Here is a 19,687-nt window from a genome sequence, read left to right as displayed (position 1 = left end):
CTTTCTCCTATAATTGTCAAAACTCAGAAGCAGCCAAGATATCCTTCAGTAGGTGAATGGATAAAACTGTGGTACATCCAGACAATGAAATATCATTCAGCACTAAAAAAAAAAAGAGCTATGAAGCCATGAAAACACACAGAATAACCTTAAATGCATATTACTAAATGAAGTAAACCAACTTGAAAAGCTACATACTGTGTGATTCCAACTATATGACATTCTGGAAAAGACAATACTATGGAGACAGTAAAAGATTATTGGTTGTCAGTGTTAGGGGATGGGGAGGGATGAATAGGTAGGGTACAGAAGAAGTTTATGTCAATGAAATAGTCCCTATGATTCCATCATAATGATACATGTCATTATACTTTGCCCAAACACATAGCATGCACAACATGTACAGTGAACTGTAAAGTAAACTATGGACTTTGAGTGATTATGATGTATCATTGTAGGTTCATCACTTATAACAAATGCACCACTCTGGTGGGGGATCTTGATAATGGGGAGGGTATGCATGTGTAAAGGCAAGGGATATATGAAAAATATCTGTACCTTCCTCTCCATCTTTCTGTTAACTTAAAACTGCTCTGAACAAAGTCTTAAAAAGCAATTTTAAACAAAAAGAGAAAAAGTTACGAGAATAATTTTACAGAAGATGCCATTTTAATCCAATAATCATAGTGATTACCAGTAATGGCACAAATTGAAGTCTTCCACCCCCGATAGGATGCAATAAGAACACAATCACTTGTGTGATTTCCTGCTGAAGATTCATAACCCAAATCTAATCATGAGGAATCATCAGACACACACAAATTGAGGAACATTTCAGAAGACAAGCGGCCTGTAATCTTCAAAAGTGTCAGGATCATGAAATCAAAGAAATATTGAGAACTTTATCAGAAGACAGAAAGAAACCAGAGGCATGACAACTAAATGCAATGTATGATTGTGAACTGCCTTGCTTTTCTGTAAAGGATGATATTGGGATAAGTGGCAAAATTTGAATGGGGTCTGAGGTAGATGTTTATAATTCATCAATGTTAATTTCCTGATTTTGATGGTGTGTTGTGGTTATATAGGAGAATATATTTGTTTGAAGGAAATAAACACTAAATTATTTGGTTGTGGAATAAAATGATTTAGAGAGAAAATAAGAGAATGAAAGGAGTTGTTCCCAAGAAGAGATCAGAACAATGAGGGAAACAACTTAGAAGACAAAAAGAAATAAATAATTTAACTTCATACAAATAATCGAATAATCTGTTTACAGATACATACTCAAATTGTAAAATACAACATATACTAGGGAAAATATATTTGCAACTCATAATAAAACTCATAGGAAGAGACTCCATTTTCAGACACAGTAGAGAAGTTATTTGGAAAAACTTACGTTCAAAACAATTGAAAATGCTGGAGAGAATATAAACAACAGCTCCTTTAAAGTAATAAAGACAAGATGTCAGAACAAAATGTAACAGGAATTAAACACCTAGGTCAGTAAGTAGAACAGCAGATCGTAAAGCTGCGTTTTCTATGAGAATATGTTTATAGGAGAAAACTTGCTTTTCAGCTTTGTTGCACTTCTTGGGTAAGAGGTACACATATCAAGGCCAAAGATGTAGACTCAACATTCAAACATTAAACAGTTAAAACAAGTTGCTCATGCTGTGGAACTGGAGAGAAAATTACCTTACCGTAAGCAAAACTAGAGGAATAAAGGAAAGAAAATGCATAAGTAATTAAAGGTAAAGAAAGAATAACTGGCCCTCGCCAGTAAGAAGCTGGCCCTCGCCAAGATTTTGAGCCAGATTAAAAATCTGCAAGTAAACCAGAGAACCCTAGATTCAAGATAAAACTTGAAAGCAGTCAGACAAAAAGGAGCTAAATATCTTCAAAGGAGAAGCAGATTGTCAGCTGATTTCTCAGTAACAACAATCCATTCATAATCCAGGGGACAGAAAAATGTTCCTTGACGTGGCTGTCACTCTCACATTCTATACCCACAAAAATTAACTTGTTAACACAAAGCCAAAAATATCCTCAGATAAACAAAGCTGAAGATATCATCACCAGCATATATACTAATGAATATACTTATTTCATAACAAAGGCAAATGATCTCTAATTGAAAGTTGATATGTAAGAAGGAATAGTGAAGAAAATGTAAAATGTGTGAACGAATCTGAACAAACAAGGAACATAAAAGACAATGACAGTATAAGTCATGTTGGAGGAAAACAGCACTAAAATATTCTGGGATACTTTTACAAACCAGCAATCCAGGTAACGTTATAGATTAAGGGAACTCTTAAAAAGATAGTTCACAGCAACAAACTTATAAAGGAGTATGAGAACTTGACGAAGCCATTAAAAAAATCATGTATATGATGAAAAGAATGTAAGCGCGAATCAAACTACTGTAATCTATTTTTATAAAATAAATGATTTAATTATCAATATTTCTAATCTTTTAAATTACAGCACACTCAATAATATTAGTTTTACCTTTTTTATTTCCTGTAAACTAATAGCAAGAATTAGAAGGGTTTTGGAGCTTTGACAAAAAAAAAATTCTAAGGTAACAGAACAGTTTTAATTTTCCCCAATGATTATTAAGATGATGTGGCACGGTTTCAGCATGCAAAGACATTTTTATGGTCCCATATGAACCCACGAAAAGAGGACTTTCTGTACTGTTACTCCTAAAGAAGCCACCAACACAGGCTCACCGTACTTTTCTTGTGCGTGTAAAGGGCAGAAAGTAAATATTTTAACATTGAGGGCCACAAACAGCCTCTGCACCACATTCTTCCTCTTTTTCCTTTTTTTCTTAAATCCAGTCTTAACAACATATACAAATTCTCTTTAGACCATGAGCTAAGAAGCCTTCTGAATTTAGCCCACCAGCTTATTTCAAAAAATATTTAACAGATGCCAAAAATACAATTTACAAAAACTAAGTCAAGAAGGAAAGAGAACCTGAGTAGCCCTATAACCATTAAAGAAAATAAGTCAATAGCCCACGTTTCCCTATAATAAAACTATTGTATCAGAAGGTATTTTTAATGAATTCTAGACAACATTCGTGAAAGCACTAATTCAATTATACACACAAATTATATAAAGTAATAGAAAAAGTGGTAATATTTCCTATCTCATTTTATGTGACTATCATAACTTTGATGTCTAAATACAATAAAACAGTTAAAAGAGTTTAAAAAGTAATTTTACTGAGTGATATCTTGTATGAAAATGAATGATTTTATAAAAGTAGAAATTGTAAGCAAAGAAAGAGCAAGTGGAATACGATAATGTAAAGTTTTATATCATTACCAAGGTGAACTCTTTCAAAATCTGCAAGTTTAGTTCAAATAGGAAAAATCATTTAAGGTAATTGCTTGGATTAACATATTGAAGGGAAAATAAACAGTTCATTATACGCATACATATATTTGACAATATTTCATATTCACTTATGATTAAAAAACATAAAACATTAGGATTAAAAGGAAATCTCTTAGTCTGATAAAAATACCTTTAAAAACAAACTTAAGAAACTTCACAATTAATGATAAAATGTCGATCATTTAAAAAAACTAAGAAAAAAATAAAGAGATCCCTCTCATGTCATCTATTCAATATTCTGTTGGAGTTTTTAATCAAGGCAGAAAGACAAGTAAAAAAAAAATGTTTGTTTTTCTTGATCCCGCTCACACTCCCCCCATCAGAGAGTGCTACAAACATCTGCTTCCTTTGCAGCAAGACTCTAATGCTGCCTGTGTGTACTTGCTCCAATTTCTCTCTCTCCATTCCCTCTGAAATGCACTGCAATAAGAATTCTGGGCCCACAGCACTGAAACCATAAACACCACAATTCTGGGCCCACAGCACTGAAACCATAAACACCAAATTTCACAGCACTGAAACCATAAACACCACAATTCTGGGCCCACAGCACTGAAACCATAAACACCAAATTCACCTAGAATCTCCATGAAACTAAAGTCAGTGGTCAAATCAGAACTCTCTGCCTCCTTGACTTAGCAGCTTTTGACTCAGTTAACACACTCTGTTCTCCAAACATTTTCTTCACCTGTCTTCTAAGACAGCTCCAGCTCTTAGGTTCCCTTGCAGTTCAAGGAATACCCATTCTCAGTTGTATATGTTGGTTTTTCTTCTTTCCTCCCATATCATCTGCCACCTCACACATGTCTGAATGCGAGTTTGCTTCTAAATACAGCCCTATTTCCACTTCTCACTACATTCACATTCTTAATATCTAACAGTCCCATGACTTTAAATACTAGCTATATGCTGATGGCTTCTAAGAGGTCCCATATTAGTTTTCCTGAACTTGTATTTGGGCTGGCCAAAAAGTTCCTTCGGGTGTCTGTAACACCTTAATGGAAAAGCCTGAACGAACTTTTTGGCCAACCCAATACAATCTCAAAACTCCCTTTATCTTAATACATCTGAAGACAAACTCGAGCTCTTACTCCTAATGCTCTCTAAATAAAAACAATCAATTTTTCAGTTGCTCAGACCAAAATGTTTTGAGTCATCTGTAACAATGCTTCCTAACATCCATGCATGAATACTACATAGATTTCTATTGTACCAACTTTAAAGCCAGAAGTCAGACTGATATTTTTAAAACTTATTTCATATAACGTCAGTCTTCTGCTAAAAAGTCTACAATATCTTCCATCTTAGAGTAAAAGTCAAAATCCAATGTCTTGTGTATTAGTTTCTTATTGCTACTGTAAAAATTATGACTAGCTTAGTGACAGAACACCACAAGTTTATTCTCTTGTAGTTCTGGAGGTCAGAAGTCTAAATACAAAGTGTTGGCAGGGCTCTGCTACTTCTGGAGGCTTCAGATGAGACTGTTTCTTTGCTGTTTCCAGCTTCCAGAGGATGTCTGCATTCGTTGGTTCCTGTTTCTTTCTTCCATCTTCAAAGCTTGTTACTCTAACCTCTGGTTGCATTGTGACATCTCTTTTTTTCTGACTTTAACCCTCTTGCCTCACTCCTATAGGGACCCGTGTGATCAAATGGGGATTGCATAGGAAATCCAGGGTATAATCTCCCCCATCTCAAGATCCTCAATTTAATTACAGCTGCAATAGTCTCTTCTTGCTATTTAAAATAACATATAATGAATTCTGAGAATTAGGATGTGGATATCTTTGGGGCAATTATTTTGTCTACCACACTTTGTAGGATCTGGGGATCCTGTTATCTTTCTGCCCTTCCCTTCTACCACCTGTCCCTTGTCCCCTTTGCTCTAGGCACATGTACCTCCCTGCCCTTTCTTGAATATTCATGAGGAATTTCCTGATTTAGAGCATTTGCAGTAACTATTTCTTCCTGATGCAAAAAATATTCCTCTAACAGCTGCTTAGTTATCCCTTTCACTTCCTCCAAATCCTTTGCTTAAATATCACCTTCTCAGTAAGAAAGTACTGACTACCACCACCTGCTCTGCTCTATTCCTCAATATTCCTTACCTTGCTTTCTCTCTTCTTTTCTGATAGTAACCTTCATCATCTAACATACCATAAGATACCATAAGAGTAATATATTTATTATGTTTAATTTTTTGCATTTCCCACTAAAACTGTGAGCTTCGTGACACAGGGTGTGTTGTCTTTTACTAAGGGGTGTGACCTGGTCACCTAGAGAGTGCCTGAAAAATAATTGGTGCTCCACACCTGTTATGGATTTGGGAATGAAGCAATCAATAAGCAAAAAATAGATGACCTGAAGAAACAGTTGATAAAACACTTGAAAAACTTGTTCACAGTAATGAAAGTTCATTGTTATTTAGGAAAATACAAATTAAATCACCAGTTTTGAAAAAAAAATTCTAAAAATATCAAGCTTGGGTCTCTTTGTTGTTTTTTTTGTGTGTGTGTGGTACGCGGGCCTCTTACTGTTGTGGCCTCTTCCATTGCGGAGCACAGGCTCCGGACGCGCAGACTCAACGGCCATGGCTCACGGGCCCAGCCGCTCCGCGGCATGTGGGATCTTCCCGGACCGGGGCACGAACCCGTGTCCCCTGCATCGGCAGGCAGACTCTCAACCACTGCGCCACCAGGGAAGCCCTGGGTCTCTTTGTAGAACAGAAGAAATTCTCATATACTGCCAGTGGGAGTAGGTATTGGTTAAAACGTAGGAAACTAAAATGGCGGTATTTGGAAAAATTGAAGCTAGGCACACACTAGAGATCAGCAATTTTATTCCTAATTATATACTCTGAAGCTATTCGATGTCCATAAGTATCAGGGTGCATGTACAGAAATGTTCACAGAAGCATTGTTAGTAAAGCCAAAGTAAGGGGAAGGGGCAACATTGTATCTCCATTATTGATAGAATGTATAACTAAATCCAAACACATTCACATAAAGAGATCCTCTGCACAAAAATATGGTTTAATTTCATAAAACTATTTGAGCGAAAGGAGAAAGACACAAAAGAATATATGAACTGTGATTACACTCAATTTCAGAAATATTTAAAACTCCAGCATGTTGTTTATGAGTGGCTACATAGATGCTCAAACTATAAAGAAAGGCATTATTAACCCCAAATGAATCTTATTGCCACCTTTAGAAAGGAGAAATGATGTTACTAACAGACCCACACAGAGAGTTTCTTAGGGGCCATGAGTTTTCCATTTCTTCACCTGGGTTGAGGTCACCTGATTTGATTTATACTTATTCATTAAAGTTTATATGTGTGTTTTATTCAACTTTCAGCATGTATTACATTTGAAAATGAAAAAAAAAGAATTAAAGCTCAATTAATAAGGAGAACTTATGGATCAAAAGAAAAAAACAAGATTATTAACAGAAAAATTGGTGAAGGATATAAACACTCATTTAAAGAAATGCAAGGGCTTCCCTGGTGGCACAGTGGTTGAGAGTCCGCCTGCCGATGCAGGCGACACGGGTTCGTGCCCTGGTGCAAGAAGATCTCACATACCGCGGAACGGCTGGGCCCGTGAGCCATGGCCGCTGAGCCTGCGCGTCCGGAGCCTGTGTTCCGCAACGGGAGAGGCCACAAGAGTGAGAAGCCCACGTACCGCAAAAAAAAAAAAAAAAGAAATGCGAAATGTTTTAAACATATGAAGAAATGTTCATTCTCACTTAAAATAAGAGAAATATGTTTTCATTTACAAGATTGAAAGGCTATTAAAAATGATGATAATACAGAGATTGGATACAATGGTGGAGAAATATTTAACTTTCATACCTTGCTGTTGGCATGATAAATTCAAACTGCATCAGTGGAGAGCAATTTAGCAATACCTATGAAAGTTTAAAATTTCCAAACTTTGCTTCAGCATTTCACTTCTAGTCATATTCCTAAAGGTATACCAGCACTCTGTGAAATAACATGTCATATTATTATATTAATATTTTTTTAAATGACTAAAGGTTCTTCAAAAGAAAAATGGTAAAACAAATTATGATACATCCACTGGAAAGAATACTATGCAGCTATTATTTTTTTTTAATGAAGGATATCTTTATGTCCTGAAATGGAATATGTCCTCAAGTTACATTTTTAACTAAAAACAAACCAACCATGTTTTATAACATGGTATAAAGTACACCACCATTTATGTAAAAACAAAATCATAAATACTTATTAAATAGTTCTATAATGTCTCTTGGAATACGTACAAAAATACAAAACAAAACAAAAACAAAACAGAACTGGTAAATGCAGCTGTTTCTTAGGAGAACTCTGGATGACTGAGGGTTCTGGTGGGAGTCTTAGTTTTAACTATACACCTTATTTTGCCTTTTAAAATTTATTCAAAGTGCACGCATTATCAATTCCACATATAAATTAAATAATAAACACATAACAACTACAAAAATAAATTTGACTTCTCTATGAAGTAGCAGAAATATTTCTGTTACCTACACAATTTTAGTTTTGTACTGATATCATTCAGAAAAGAAAGTCAGCTAACTATCCATCATTATACTGCTTAAATAAGAATATAATTGCTTCTGGTGAAGCAACACATAATATTGATAAAATAAGAATATTACTATTAATGGTGCAATGAGGGATAATGATGGTTAGTATATACTCTGGAGTCATAATTTCTGGGCTAGAATCCCATCTCTACAAGTTACTTGATTGGTGCCCTTAGACACCTAATTTAGACAAGAAGGACATATTTTCCTTACTTGTAAATAAGAAACAATAAAAAACGGTTGTTGGACTATTAAGTAATAATAAATAAAATACATTGTAGAGGTATCATTATCAGGATATGTCAGGATGTTTCAAAATATTTTATATTATTTTTCATTTAATTCTCACATCAAAAAAAATAACCATATGTGATAGTTTTTACACTGTTATTTTGCTTCCAGAAGTATGTTAAATATTAGTAGTAAGCAAAGTGGTTTTTTTTAAACTTATTTCATTCCTGTTGGTGATTTAAGTGGGAATACTCTCTTTGTTTAGTAATTATGTATGATGCTGGCTGTCAGCTTAATAGACAAATTTTTAATTTTAACCAAGAGTGAGCTCACCTGTTGCACACATTCACATCCTCTCTTTCTGTCTATATAATAACGTCCCATCTCCAGCTCTTCATCATTTCAAACTCTCTCTCACTCCTACTTATTTTATCTTATTGATAACGTGCCTATGAGAAACTGATGTGTTGCTTCCTTCTGGGCTAAACCAAAGCCATCTGACTCCCATTTACGTCAGATTATTGCAACGGCTGTCTCCTTGGTCCACACTGATCTCTAAATTGCTACAGCTTTCTTCTTGATGACTTTGCATCACTCAACAGGATTAGTCATCGATTCTTTGGAATTTTGTTCTCCTTTGGCCTCTATAATAGTCCTAGTCTTGCCTCTCTTGCCCACCCCTTTCTACTTCTTGGATGTGCTCTATCTCTGCCTTTATGTTATTTGACTTACAATTATGTCCTTGACCTTTGCTTTATCTCTTTGTTGTCTCCTTTTGGAAGCTCAGCTCTTAGGAATGCATGTATTCAGTTAGTTCATGATTCACAACTCTATCCCTCTGCTCTGCTGGACTCAGGATAACCCAACACATGCAAACTAGATTTGGTGCTAATCTTTTTTTTTTTTTCTTGCGTTACTCGGGCCACTCACTGTTGTGGCCTCTCCCGTTGCGGAGCACAGGCTCCGGACGCGCAGGCTCAGCAGCCATGGCTCACGGGCCCAGCCGCTCCGCGGCATGTGGTATCTTCCTGGACTGGGGCAGGAACCCCTGTCCCCTGCATCGGCAGGCGGACTCTCAACCACTGTGCCACCAGGGAAGCCCGGTGCTAAGCTTTTGATGGTTTGTATATACTGACAGAATTGGTATCAAGGAAAATTGAAAAATTCAGTGGTCTTGGAGTTTTGGGGGGTATTTGGAAGACACAACACTGAACTGAGGAGTTCACTAATGGAATTTAAGCTAAACATCACCCAAAATAGGAAATGTTCCTTTAGATAAAAGGCTATAATAGTACACATTCTTACAGCTCAATTTCCTACTTGGTAAAACAATTTTAATCCTGGGCTGAGATTTAAGACCTTCATTTAAAATTCTAAATTTAATAGTTTTATGTAATCTATAAATGCTTAAAGTACAGCTTTAAAAGTGAGGTTAGTGAAAGAATTTTACTAAAGAGAGTCTGAAATTTGCATAAAGTGCTTTTCGTCTTGTTGATTAGAGTTCTAAGGAGAGAACCAAAGGTTTGTATATTATATCCCAACAAAATCACCATTCCCTTCTCTAAACTTAGTCCATTTTCCTGGCAACTTTTATGTTTTCTTTATTTTAACTTTTATTTACAATTACCAGGAGCCATGGAATGCAGTTACCCAATTAGCAACACAATAATAATACCACCACCAACAATAATGATAATAATAAAAAAATAAGATTAAATAATATTCTTTGATAAAACAAAAGTAGAAATTTAACTACATTATGTGAATATTTAATAATTCACTTCAGAAAATTTATTGAAGTGCTCCCTTCTTTTCTATTCATGCTTTCATAAGAAGCAACTGAGAATTTGAATATTTGAACATATTCTAAGTATGAGACATTGATGAGCAAACATAATAACATACATCCACTTTCATTTTCTTTACTGAAAAGAACATTATTCTTTAGTACAAAGGGGACAAAATTTAATTGAATATATAATTGTATATTGTCTCCAAGAAAGAAAATAAGAGGTCTTTGGTAGAAATACATAATACCATAATAATAATTTCCCATGCTTCATGGCCATTACACACTCACCTGTTACTGATAAATTATATTAAGATACTTTGTGCAGAGCAAATTTTTATGACATTTCAATACATTTTTCATCTACAGAGATTTCTCTCGAGCTTTACCTAAAAGTCTGGTTCAATTTTCACATAATCTTCATTCAGAGATGACTGTATTTCTTAAAAGTTCTAGATTTGAAAAATGATGGGTTAAATTGTAGATTTAGTATTTTTGAAATTTAATATTTTTAAATAATAGGTAAAGTTTTTAAAAGCTTATTCATCATAGAAAAATTCTTTGAGTTGTTTTTTTATTATTATCAATTATTATCATCAAAGTCCTTTCATCTACTTCCAACTATTACTACTCTATGTGAATTAATTGGCCTAAAACCACAGAAATAATACTTTTTAGAAAATAAATTCATAATTATCTCTTATCTAAAACATAATCCAATAAAACTAAATTCAAGGGACATAACATAGAGAGGTAGATTTTAAAAGATGCTGTGTGACAAACTGAAGAAGGAAGAAAAAGAGATGAAGAAGCCTTCTGTGTGGAGGGGATTATAAAATGGTGAGTACAAGAGAGGGATATACAAAAATAAGACTATGATGGGAAAGAAAAGATGGAAACAGCATCTCTGGGTTACTAATTCAAGAGTGAAAAAAGAGTGGACGGGTGGACTTCCCACAAATCACTAGAGTACAGTAAGGGCAGTGAGTGTGGTAAATGTGTTTAGGTGGTGCAGGTGTACTGTTGTTTCATGAAGGTTATACAGTGACAACACGTTATGTAAATAACTTCATGGAAGAGTTTAGTAAACATATGTTATCACTACTACCAGTAAGAACTTTTAAGTAAAATAATGATTGTAGTTATTTATATATGAGTATCCCATACTTAATTCCATTTATCTTTTTAAAAAGAGTTCAATATTTGACACTTTGCTTGAAAATGCTAACAAGAAGTCTATTTCCCATTAGTTTAAACTGGAAAAAATAGAATGCTTACACATTAAACCCAAATTCAAAACTAATTTCCTAAAAAAGTAACTAAAACATAGTAAAATCTCTATATATGAATAACACGCTATAATGTTAGTATAGAAAACGCTTAAACCAGTGTTACTTGAACACTTACAGGTTAAGATGAATTAGCAAGGCTTCCCGAAGGGCTTACAAAATCTTAGATGCACGTTCTTTATTACAGCCTCTGTTAGTTTCAAAACATCTATGGGTGGTTCTGATGTTCTATCAAGTGTATCTGGAATGCAACTTAAGATCTTCCTGAATACTACTTTGCTAAAATGTTATAGTGAACTTTGAGGAGGTGAGCATATTTTTCCAATATAACCTCTGGCTGAAACATTGAGAGATACAGACATTGTATGCATTCTGAGAGTTAAAAACCAAGAGGTGGTCTCCCTGGAAAACATTATCAGGGTTATGCAGGACATGCCTCTATTTAAAAATGCTTTAATTACCTCTTGCTTGAGGATTACTATAAAAAGTCTTTATAAATTCTAATTCAGGATCATCTTTTTTTTGTTGTGGTCTTTACCTATCAGGGAAATAATGTCTATATTCACCCCCAAAGTCCAAATGTCTCCTCATCAGGAAGGTCTTTATTAATCATTTAATCTAAAGGACTTTCTGTTGATGTCTATCAAATCATCCTGATTTATTTTCTTTTAGGACATTTTCTAACTAAATTCACTCACTGTATTAATTTGTTTTGTGCTCAGTCCTTTTATGGTTGTCATTAATAGGGTTCAAATAGAAAATAACTATATACCAAGCCCTCTCCTACTCCCATCTCACCACTAAAGCAGGTCTATCTGTTTGTGTGTGTGTGTGTGTGTGTGTGTGTGTGTGTGTGTTTTATGTAGATTCTCTTCATCATGTTTGTATTAAAAAAAAGTCACCTGGAAACTTTTAGTCTCAACAACATTACAGTTTTTAAAAGGTCCCAGAGAGTGTTCCCAGCTCTCTAAACTCTAATAAAACATAAAGTTCTTCCATGAGTTCACTTGAGATTTCCTTCCCCTGTAGGAAAACTGCAGTGGGGAGGTCAGGACAGCTTCTTCTGTCTTAGTTCCAACTACTCCTTCCCCTGTTGCAACCAGGTTTGACTTGATTGTAACTATATTATTAAGGGCAAAACGCATACAGTTGGTATTGCCAGATTTTGTGAATGTTTAAAGTCAAGTTAGTCTCTCATGAATAACGTTTTTTCAGTTTCTGGAAGATATCTCTTCTAGAAATTTCCAAGAATCACTTCATTATAAAGCATTGCACATTAAAAAACTCTTCCGAAGAAATAAATAAATAATAAATAAGAACTTAACTCTCCAGTTTCAACATTTAATAACATACAGATTCGTGTAATACGAATCCCCAAACTATTTTATTTCCACTATTTACAAGTACTGCAGAAATGAAACATGGCAATATTTGGCACTTACTGTTTTGTTCGAGGCTTTTGGGATCTGTGTTGTGTCTGAGACAAAAAGAGTCCCATAACTTCCTGTTATCCTTACTTATTATTCTCTCCTTCTCTTAAAGGCAGACATTTTGTGAGTAGAGAAATTATATTTTCACCACAGTACTTAATATCAGAGTAGTACCTGAGTAGTAACAGGTCTTCTAGATATTTGTTGACAGAATGAATAAATCATTTATTCAGAGTGGGTGTGTGCAGCTCACAAGTCTACAGAGAAGAATGTCCAAGAGACTGGAGCCAAACTTATGCTTTAAGGATTAGACAGAATATGAATAGGAAAGTAGGTCTTGAGAGAAATCCAAGTTAGGGAAAGCAAATTCTTACAGCAGCTCCGAAGGGAAGAAACATGATGATAATTGAGAGCATATTCTGAAACAAGAACCCAGAAAGAAGTAAAATAAAGACTGAGCTGTTGAGGAAATGTAAAAGGCTCTGGCAAACTAAGGAAGTTGAGGACAGGGCTTCTCAGTCTCAGCACTATTGACATTTAGGACTGGAGGTCTGCCCTATACATTGTAGGATATTAAGCAGCATCCCTGGTCCCTGCCAACTTGAGGCCGGTAGCAACCCCCTCTACCTAGTTGTGAAAACAAATAATGTCTCCATATATAGATGAATTTCCCCTGGATGGCAAAATAACCCCCAATTAGAATCATTAATTTAGGGTATTTTGAACTCATCATGCTCATTAAGGGGCCATGAGGGCAAATAAGACAGTACTAAAGGTATAGAGTTGAGATAGACCAGAAAAATATATGGCTCATTCTATCATTTTCAATCATGGAACAGGTTAGAGTCAGAAAATGAAATATTTAATAGTGAATTGAAATATTGAAAAGTCAAGTGACCAGAAAGATACTTGTTCAAATAAAAGCAGTTGGTTCCAAAGAGAAAAACCTGTTAGGGACAGGGAGAAAGTTTCTATTGGCTACTCAGGAAGAAGGATGAAGGTTCATATTGGGTTATAAACTATGGGAGGACAAAGCCATGGTAGACTATGGGGAACCGTGTATCCCTTGGTAGAGGTGAGCTTAAGTAATCATCTAAGGACAGAAGAACTATAAATACCTATAGTATTCTTTTTTTTTGCGGTACGCGGGCCTCTCACTGTTGTGGCCTCTCCCATCGCGGAGCACAGGTTCCGGACGCGCAGGCTCAGCGGCCATGCCTCACGGGCCCAGCCGCTCCGCGGCATGTGGGATCTTTCCGTACCGGGGCACGAACCCGTGTCCCCTGCATCGGCAGGCGGACTCCCAATCACTGCGCCACCAGGGAAGCCCTATAGTATTCTTAATCTGCTAAAATAGAGAGCACCATTATTGCTCTAGCTCTTTGAAGCCATTAACTCTTCAGGAAAAGGGATATGAAATTAAGAAATAATTAAACGTGGTTTCTGTTTTTCAAGAATGCTAAACAACTGAGAACACAAAAAGACTTACAGACAACAATATCATATGATATCGATTATACCTGGAATCTAAAACATGATACAAATTAACTTATGTACAAAACAGAAATAGACTCACAGACATTGAAAAAAAACTTATGGTTACCAAAGGAGAAAGGAGGAGGGGAGGAATAAATTAGGAGTTAGGAATTAACATATACACACTACTATATATAAAATAGATAACCAACAAGGACCTACTGTATAGCACAGGGAATTATACTAAATATTTTGTAATAACCTATAAGGGAAAAGAATCTGAAAAAGAATATATATATGTATTATATATATGTATAACTGAATCACTTTGCTGTACACCTGAAAGTAACACAACATTATACATCAACTACACTTCAATTTTTAAAAAAAGAACCTATCATTGGGGAAAAAAAAAAAAAAACAATCTATGTGTCAAATGTATTCTGCATTTAGAGAAGGATGATATCAGTGAGGTACTATAAGGTCTGAATGGCCTGGAGGCCCCAAGAATCTCTTTCATGTCTCCAGATGGTACATGTTTTCATTATCCCAAGAAGATATAGACAGTTGCCTTAATTAGTTACTAAAATTATTATTATGCTTTTACTTCCTGGAGTGAATTATTTTACTATGCTGGCTCAGAATCAGGTTTATCATTGTTCAATTACATTATTAATTTTTTGGTGTTTTTTTCTTAATCTCTGGTTTTGATTAAAAATCTATTTTTAACATGTTTTTCTCCACTTGAGAATAATTATTAAAGTGCAAAGTTTGTACAGTAAATAAAATTAGTAATTCACTTAGAACTGTATGTTTGTTAATGGCTAAAAGTAAATTCAAGAATATCTAGTTTATTGTCATTATTTATTTGAATATTTGGAAACCTAAAATTTTGAAATTATCTAGGCAACTGAATCAGGCAATGGGAACCTGTGATAAGAAGCTACATTAGGACATTAATAAAAATAGCTTATAATCACAATGTTTCTCAAATCTTAAATTGGTAAATTTAAAGATGTTTATAGAAGGTTGAGATATAAAAGCAACATAGGGCAAAAGTAGATACTTGAAGTTTAAGTTTTAAACCTCTTGCTTTGGAAGGTAAAAAAGGTTAGCACGCATTGTCCTATATAGGAAATTTCTTAAAGGTCAATATTCTGATTATCTCATTGAAAAGAAAAAAAAGAACTTTCACCAAATATATTTTGGTTTAGAATACATTTGATTGAATGATTTAGAGGAAAATATTTTTTTGCTCATTGAGAGATGAACAAAGAAATGCTTTGAGTTCACTGCTGGTTAGCTAGTTTCTTCATAATAGCCATGGCAGTGACAATTCAGCCACTAGCTTTCTTTCTCTTTTTCTCTTTCTGTCTATCTTTACTTCTTCTTATTCTTTATTTTTATATATAAATGGGTTTTTAAATGCTCAAACACTTCACATTTAAAATGTAATCATACAAAAATTATATATATAAGTACATTAAATATATATATATAAAATGACTGACATGATCATACTATAGATGAGAAAATGAAGGCCAAGAGAAGTTAATTGATTTCACTACTGAAAGCAAAAACAGTGGCAGAAGGAAGTTTACATATAGGTATTCTGATTGGCAGTTATATGCTTTTCCTAAGCTTTCCTCCACTTTAATCCAATGAGAAGTAAGGGGATTTTCCCTTTGTTTCAACCCCTCAAGCAGTATTGGGTTTTTAATCTAAGAAATTATATGCCATCCATTCTTTGTAGGATTTATTGGTTAATTGTTTGGTATTTAAAAAATTTTCCCCCTCTTCATGCATGTGCTTTTCAGTCTTGTCCCCACTCAACCAGTGTATTCTCTCCATTGTTCCTACTCTGAGCTCCCACCACGTTTTCCACAACAATGGAGAGTTTATCAGTGTCTTCCCATAAGTCTAGTAATTGGGACATGTATTATTCCTACCTGTGAACTAACCTAGAGACATTGAATCTCTCAGCATCAATATCACATGCCTACTTTAAATGAAGTAAAAACTGAAAGTAGAATTTCTGAAAGGATGAATATGTAATAAATTTATTATAAGTAATGTTGGAAAGAATATCCAGGGAATTTAAAATTTTTTATGTTTCATGAAGAAAATATACCTTAGTCCACAATTATATTCGTTAAAATGCATGTTTATAAAAATATTCTATATCTCATAATTGCCTTTTCGCATATACAAATCTATATGTTAAAAAAATCTGTATGTTTACTTCTAATATAAGATCTTTTTAACTGTGTTTTTGTTTGTTTGTTTTTGCGGTACGCGGGCCTCTCATCACCGCGGCCTCTCCCGTTGCAGAGCGCAGGCTCCGGACGCGCAGGCTCAGCGGCCATGGCTCACGGGCCCAGCCGCTCCGGGACATGTGGTATCCTCCCGGACCGGGGCACGAACCCGTGTTCCCTGCATCGGCAGGCGGACTCTCAACCACTGCGCCACCAGGGAAGCCCTAATATAAGATCTTTAATTGTATAAGTAATTAATACAATATAAATACTTAATAAAAAGTAACACACATATGTACTACAGACAAGGGAAATTTAAAAATAACTATTTCACAGGTCATGACATGAATAAATGATAGAAATACAAAATTGACTTGAAATACAAGCAAAAAAACAGATGCTTTGGGTATTAGAAGTAAACTCAGAGCTACAGCATCTAATATATGTCTGTTGATCTGGTAGTTCAGGACATACTTATAGAAGAAACTGGTGAACACATTCCATAAATTCCTTATGCCTCTCCTCATTAAAGAGTTTTCTGGCTTGCTTTTATAGAGCAGAGTAAGGAAGAATAAAATTTGAGTTGCATATCAAGATGCATGTATCTTAAGTATTTATCAGCTTTAATAGCCCACAGTCATTTAAACTCTACATTAGTTTTCCCTACCAAAGAGCTAAGTGGTACCAGATGACTCTGGGAATTCAGTTCAATACAACTCAGGTTAATTCAACCAACTAAATATTAAAATCTACTCTAAGAGCTAGAAACAAAGAGCTAGAAACAAAGAAAGATACGAAGTAAAGTTCTTGATTTCAAGTTATTGATATTCTTTGGGGAAAGAACAAATGAAAGTACATAGAAGTACCTTGATTATCACAACAGAGTACATAATGCAATGATAATTCAATTTACCAACATTTATTAAATCCTCATTAAGGACTAGGTGAAGGAAAATCTGTGCAAATAAACAAATAACTGCTATGTCCAGGAAGAGCCAAATAAAACTATTTATAGTTTCTATGGCTCAGATTTCAGTTATTATATTTTCACGTGGTTGGTTTCATAAGCTGAAAGTTGCCTATTGCAGCACCCATAAAATTTACCTTAACCCTCTGAGCTCAGGAATTCTATCAGATGACCCTGTGATAAGTCCACTACTGCATGCTTTCTGGTAAAATTGCTTAGGTTGCTGGCTTTTTTCTTCACCTTACAGTCAATATGACATTTAACCTTTAATGCTATCCTTCTCATACTGCCAGACATTTTTTTAAAAAACTGAAATAACTGGAACATGAAAAAACCTATCAAAGTATTTTAAAAATCAATGAACATGTATTTTCTCAAAAATAGTTCTTCTTAGAAGACAAAAACTTTAAAAGCCCAGTTTTAATTATGTGAAAGAAGCTATTAAAGTTGAGGCTGATGCAAAAGTTGCCAACACAATCATGGATCTATCATAATTTTGTACTGTTGACATGTGATATATGAACATGTGATTATATTTGTTTTCCTTTTGTGTGTTTAACTTTTTTTCTTTGATATAGTTTCATAAACTGTCCATAAAAATAACACTATTAAAATGATTTTTTTCTTTAAGATATTACCTAATTTCGACTAGATTCAGATAGTGCCAAGAAAGAAAACTGGAAATTAATACAATCTAGTGTATAAAAGCATCCATTGTAACTTTTATGTAACTTTTATGTCATCCATTGTAACTTTTATTCCAGTCCTAACCAAAGCTCATTTTCCTCACTATCTTTTATAACTGAATAGCATGAAATCTCCTCATGTCATCATATCCCGACAAGTAAACTACTTTTTCCTGCTTGTCTTCCCATTTATTCTTCCCTTATTTAAATGTACCCATGGTAGGACTTTAGAAAAATAAGTGACGCTCATATCTGGAATAAGTTTTCTTATAAGTAAGCATTATTTTTACCTTAGGTCATATTTTAATGACATTTGTTTTCTCATTCTGTAGAATATTAAACAACTTTTAAATATATCTTTTCTTCCTCACTGAATTCAACGGCAATGTGAAATATATATAGGTATATATATATATATATATATGTATTATATACATGCATTGTTATTTTAAATACTAGATTGCCAGATAGTTTTCTCTTGATCATTGATTTCTAACTACAAATTCTGAAATTGCAATTTTTAGTACCTCTTTAATACATGAGGTAGTAGGCAGAATTAATTCTAGTAAATGAATTCATACACTTATAATGCTGTATTCATTACATAGTTTTTCAAATTCTAATTTGTATTCCATAAACAAAAACTGCTTTAGGGATATTTAGAGAATCAAATTTGTAAGAATGGCAATCTTGATAACCTTCAAATTTTCTTTACAAGACATATGAAAAACTGGAATGTAAATATTTGCCATTTCAACACAGACTTACCTTGCCTACGTATTGATAATCAGATCCTGTATATTCCTCCAGTAAGAAAAATTGATTCCACATCCAACCACGCTTCTGACGGTGCAGAATTTTGCCATCACTTCTAGGTAGGCGTGCACCTAAAATTCTTTTCTGGGGCATAGAAGTCCTTCTGAACATTATCTCTGGAGAACAGAAATGTGGCAGGCATACCCAGAGTAGAAACAGTAGCAAAAATTGATATATTGTCATAGTTCACTTCTTGACAATTCCCAACGTGGATGAAGAAAAAGCAGTCCTATATTATTGGGTTGAATTTTACTGTGTTTCAACTCGTTTCCAGCATTTCATCAATGTTTTGGACATGTTTCCAAAAGCTTCAAACAAATAAACAAATAAAAAAAAGTCAGTTGACAACATTATGAATGTTACCTGTAGCTTTAAATTTAACATAACAAATATCAATTAATAATAGTAACCAAAATATTTGCTTCCCCTCTTTTACATAAAATAATTATTAGTTTGGAAACATTATTTACCTAGTAACATGTCTACAATTTAAGAAAAGATAATTGTAAATAATTTCTTTCAAACAAATTCTAAAGAAAGGACATATTTAGCTATTATTTCTTTTTTTCTTTTGGCACTTTACCAGTTTTCAGGAATTATAACCCCTATATAGAGTGGATATGTAGTTAATTTTGCACGTCAACATTTCCAGAGTAACTTAACATAATTAAAATTTTGAAAATAAAATAGTGATTTTAATAAACTACAGGAACTATGCATCTGTCATGCAGTGTAATGA

At 34.2% G+C, this 19,687-nt stretch overlaps 1 protein-coding gene across 2 annotated transcripts in view; it reads right to left on the bottom strand.

The window, feature by feature from the left end:
• Positions 1 to 19,246, bottom strand: part of LOC309959111 (cadherin-10) — a gene marked incomplete at its 3' end in the record, with an annotated part of 125,552 nt that extends 106,306 nt beyond the window's left edge. For both annotated transcript variants that reach the window (XM_082835260.1, XM_082835261.1), the window contains exon 1: positions 18,901 to 19,246. In XM_082835260.1, coding sequence (XP_082691386.1) covers positions 18,901 to 19,131 — 231 coding nt within the window. In that variant the 5' untranslated portion in view covers positions 19,132 to 19,246. The remainder of the gene's footprint in view (positions 1 to 18,900) is intronic.
• Between the last annotated feature and the right edge of the window lie 441 nt (positions 19,247 to 19,687).

Source organism: Leucopleurus acutus (genome assembly GCF_964270905.1).
Source record: "Leucopleurus acutus genome assembly, chromosome: 3".
In the NCBI taxonomy this organism is placed as follows: domain Eukaryota; kingdom Metazoa; phylum Chordata; class Mammalia; order Artiodactyla; family Delphinidae; genus Leucopleurus; species Leucopleurus acutus.
Note: the sequence above shows the minus strand (reverse complement) of the source record. Positions and strands in the feature narration are given on the sequence as shown.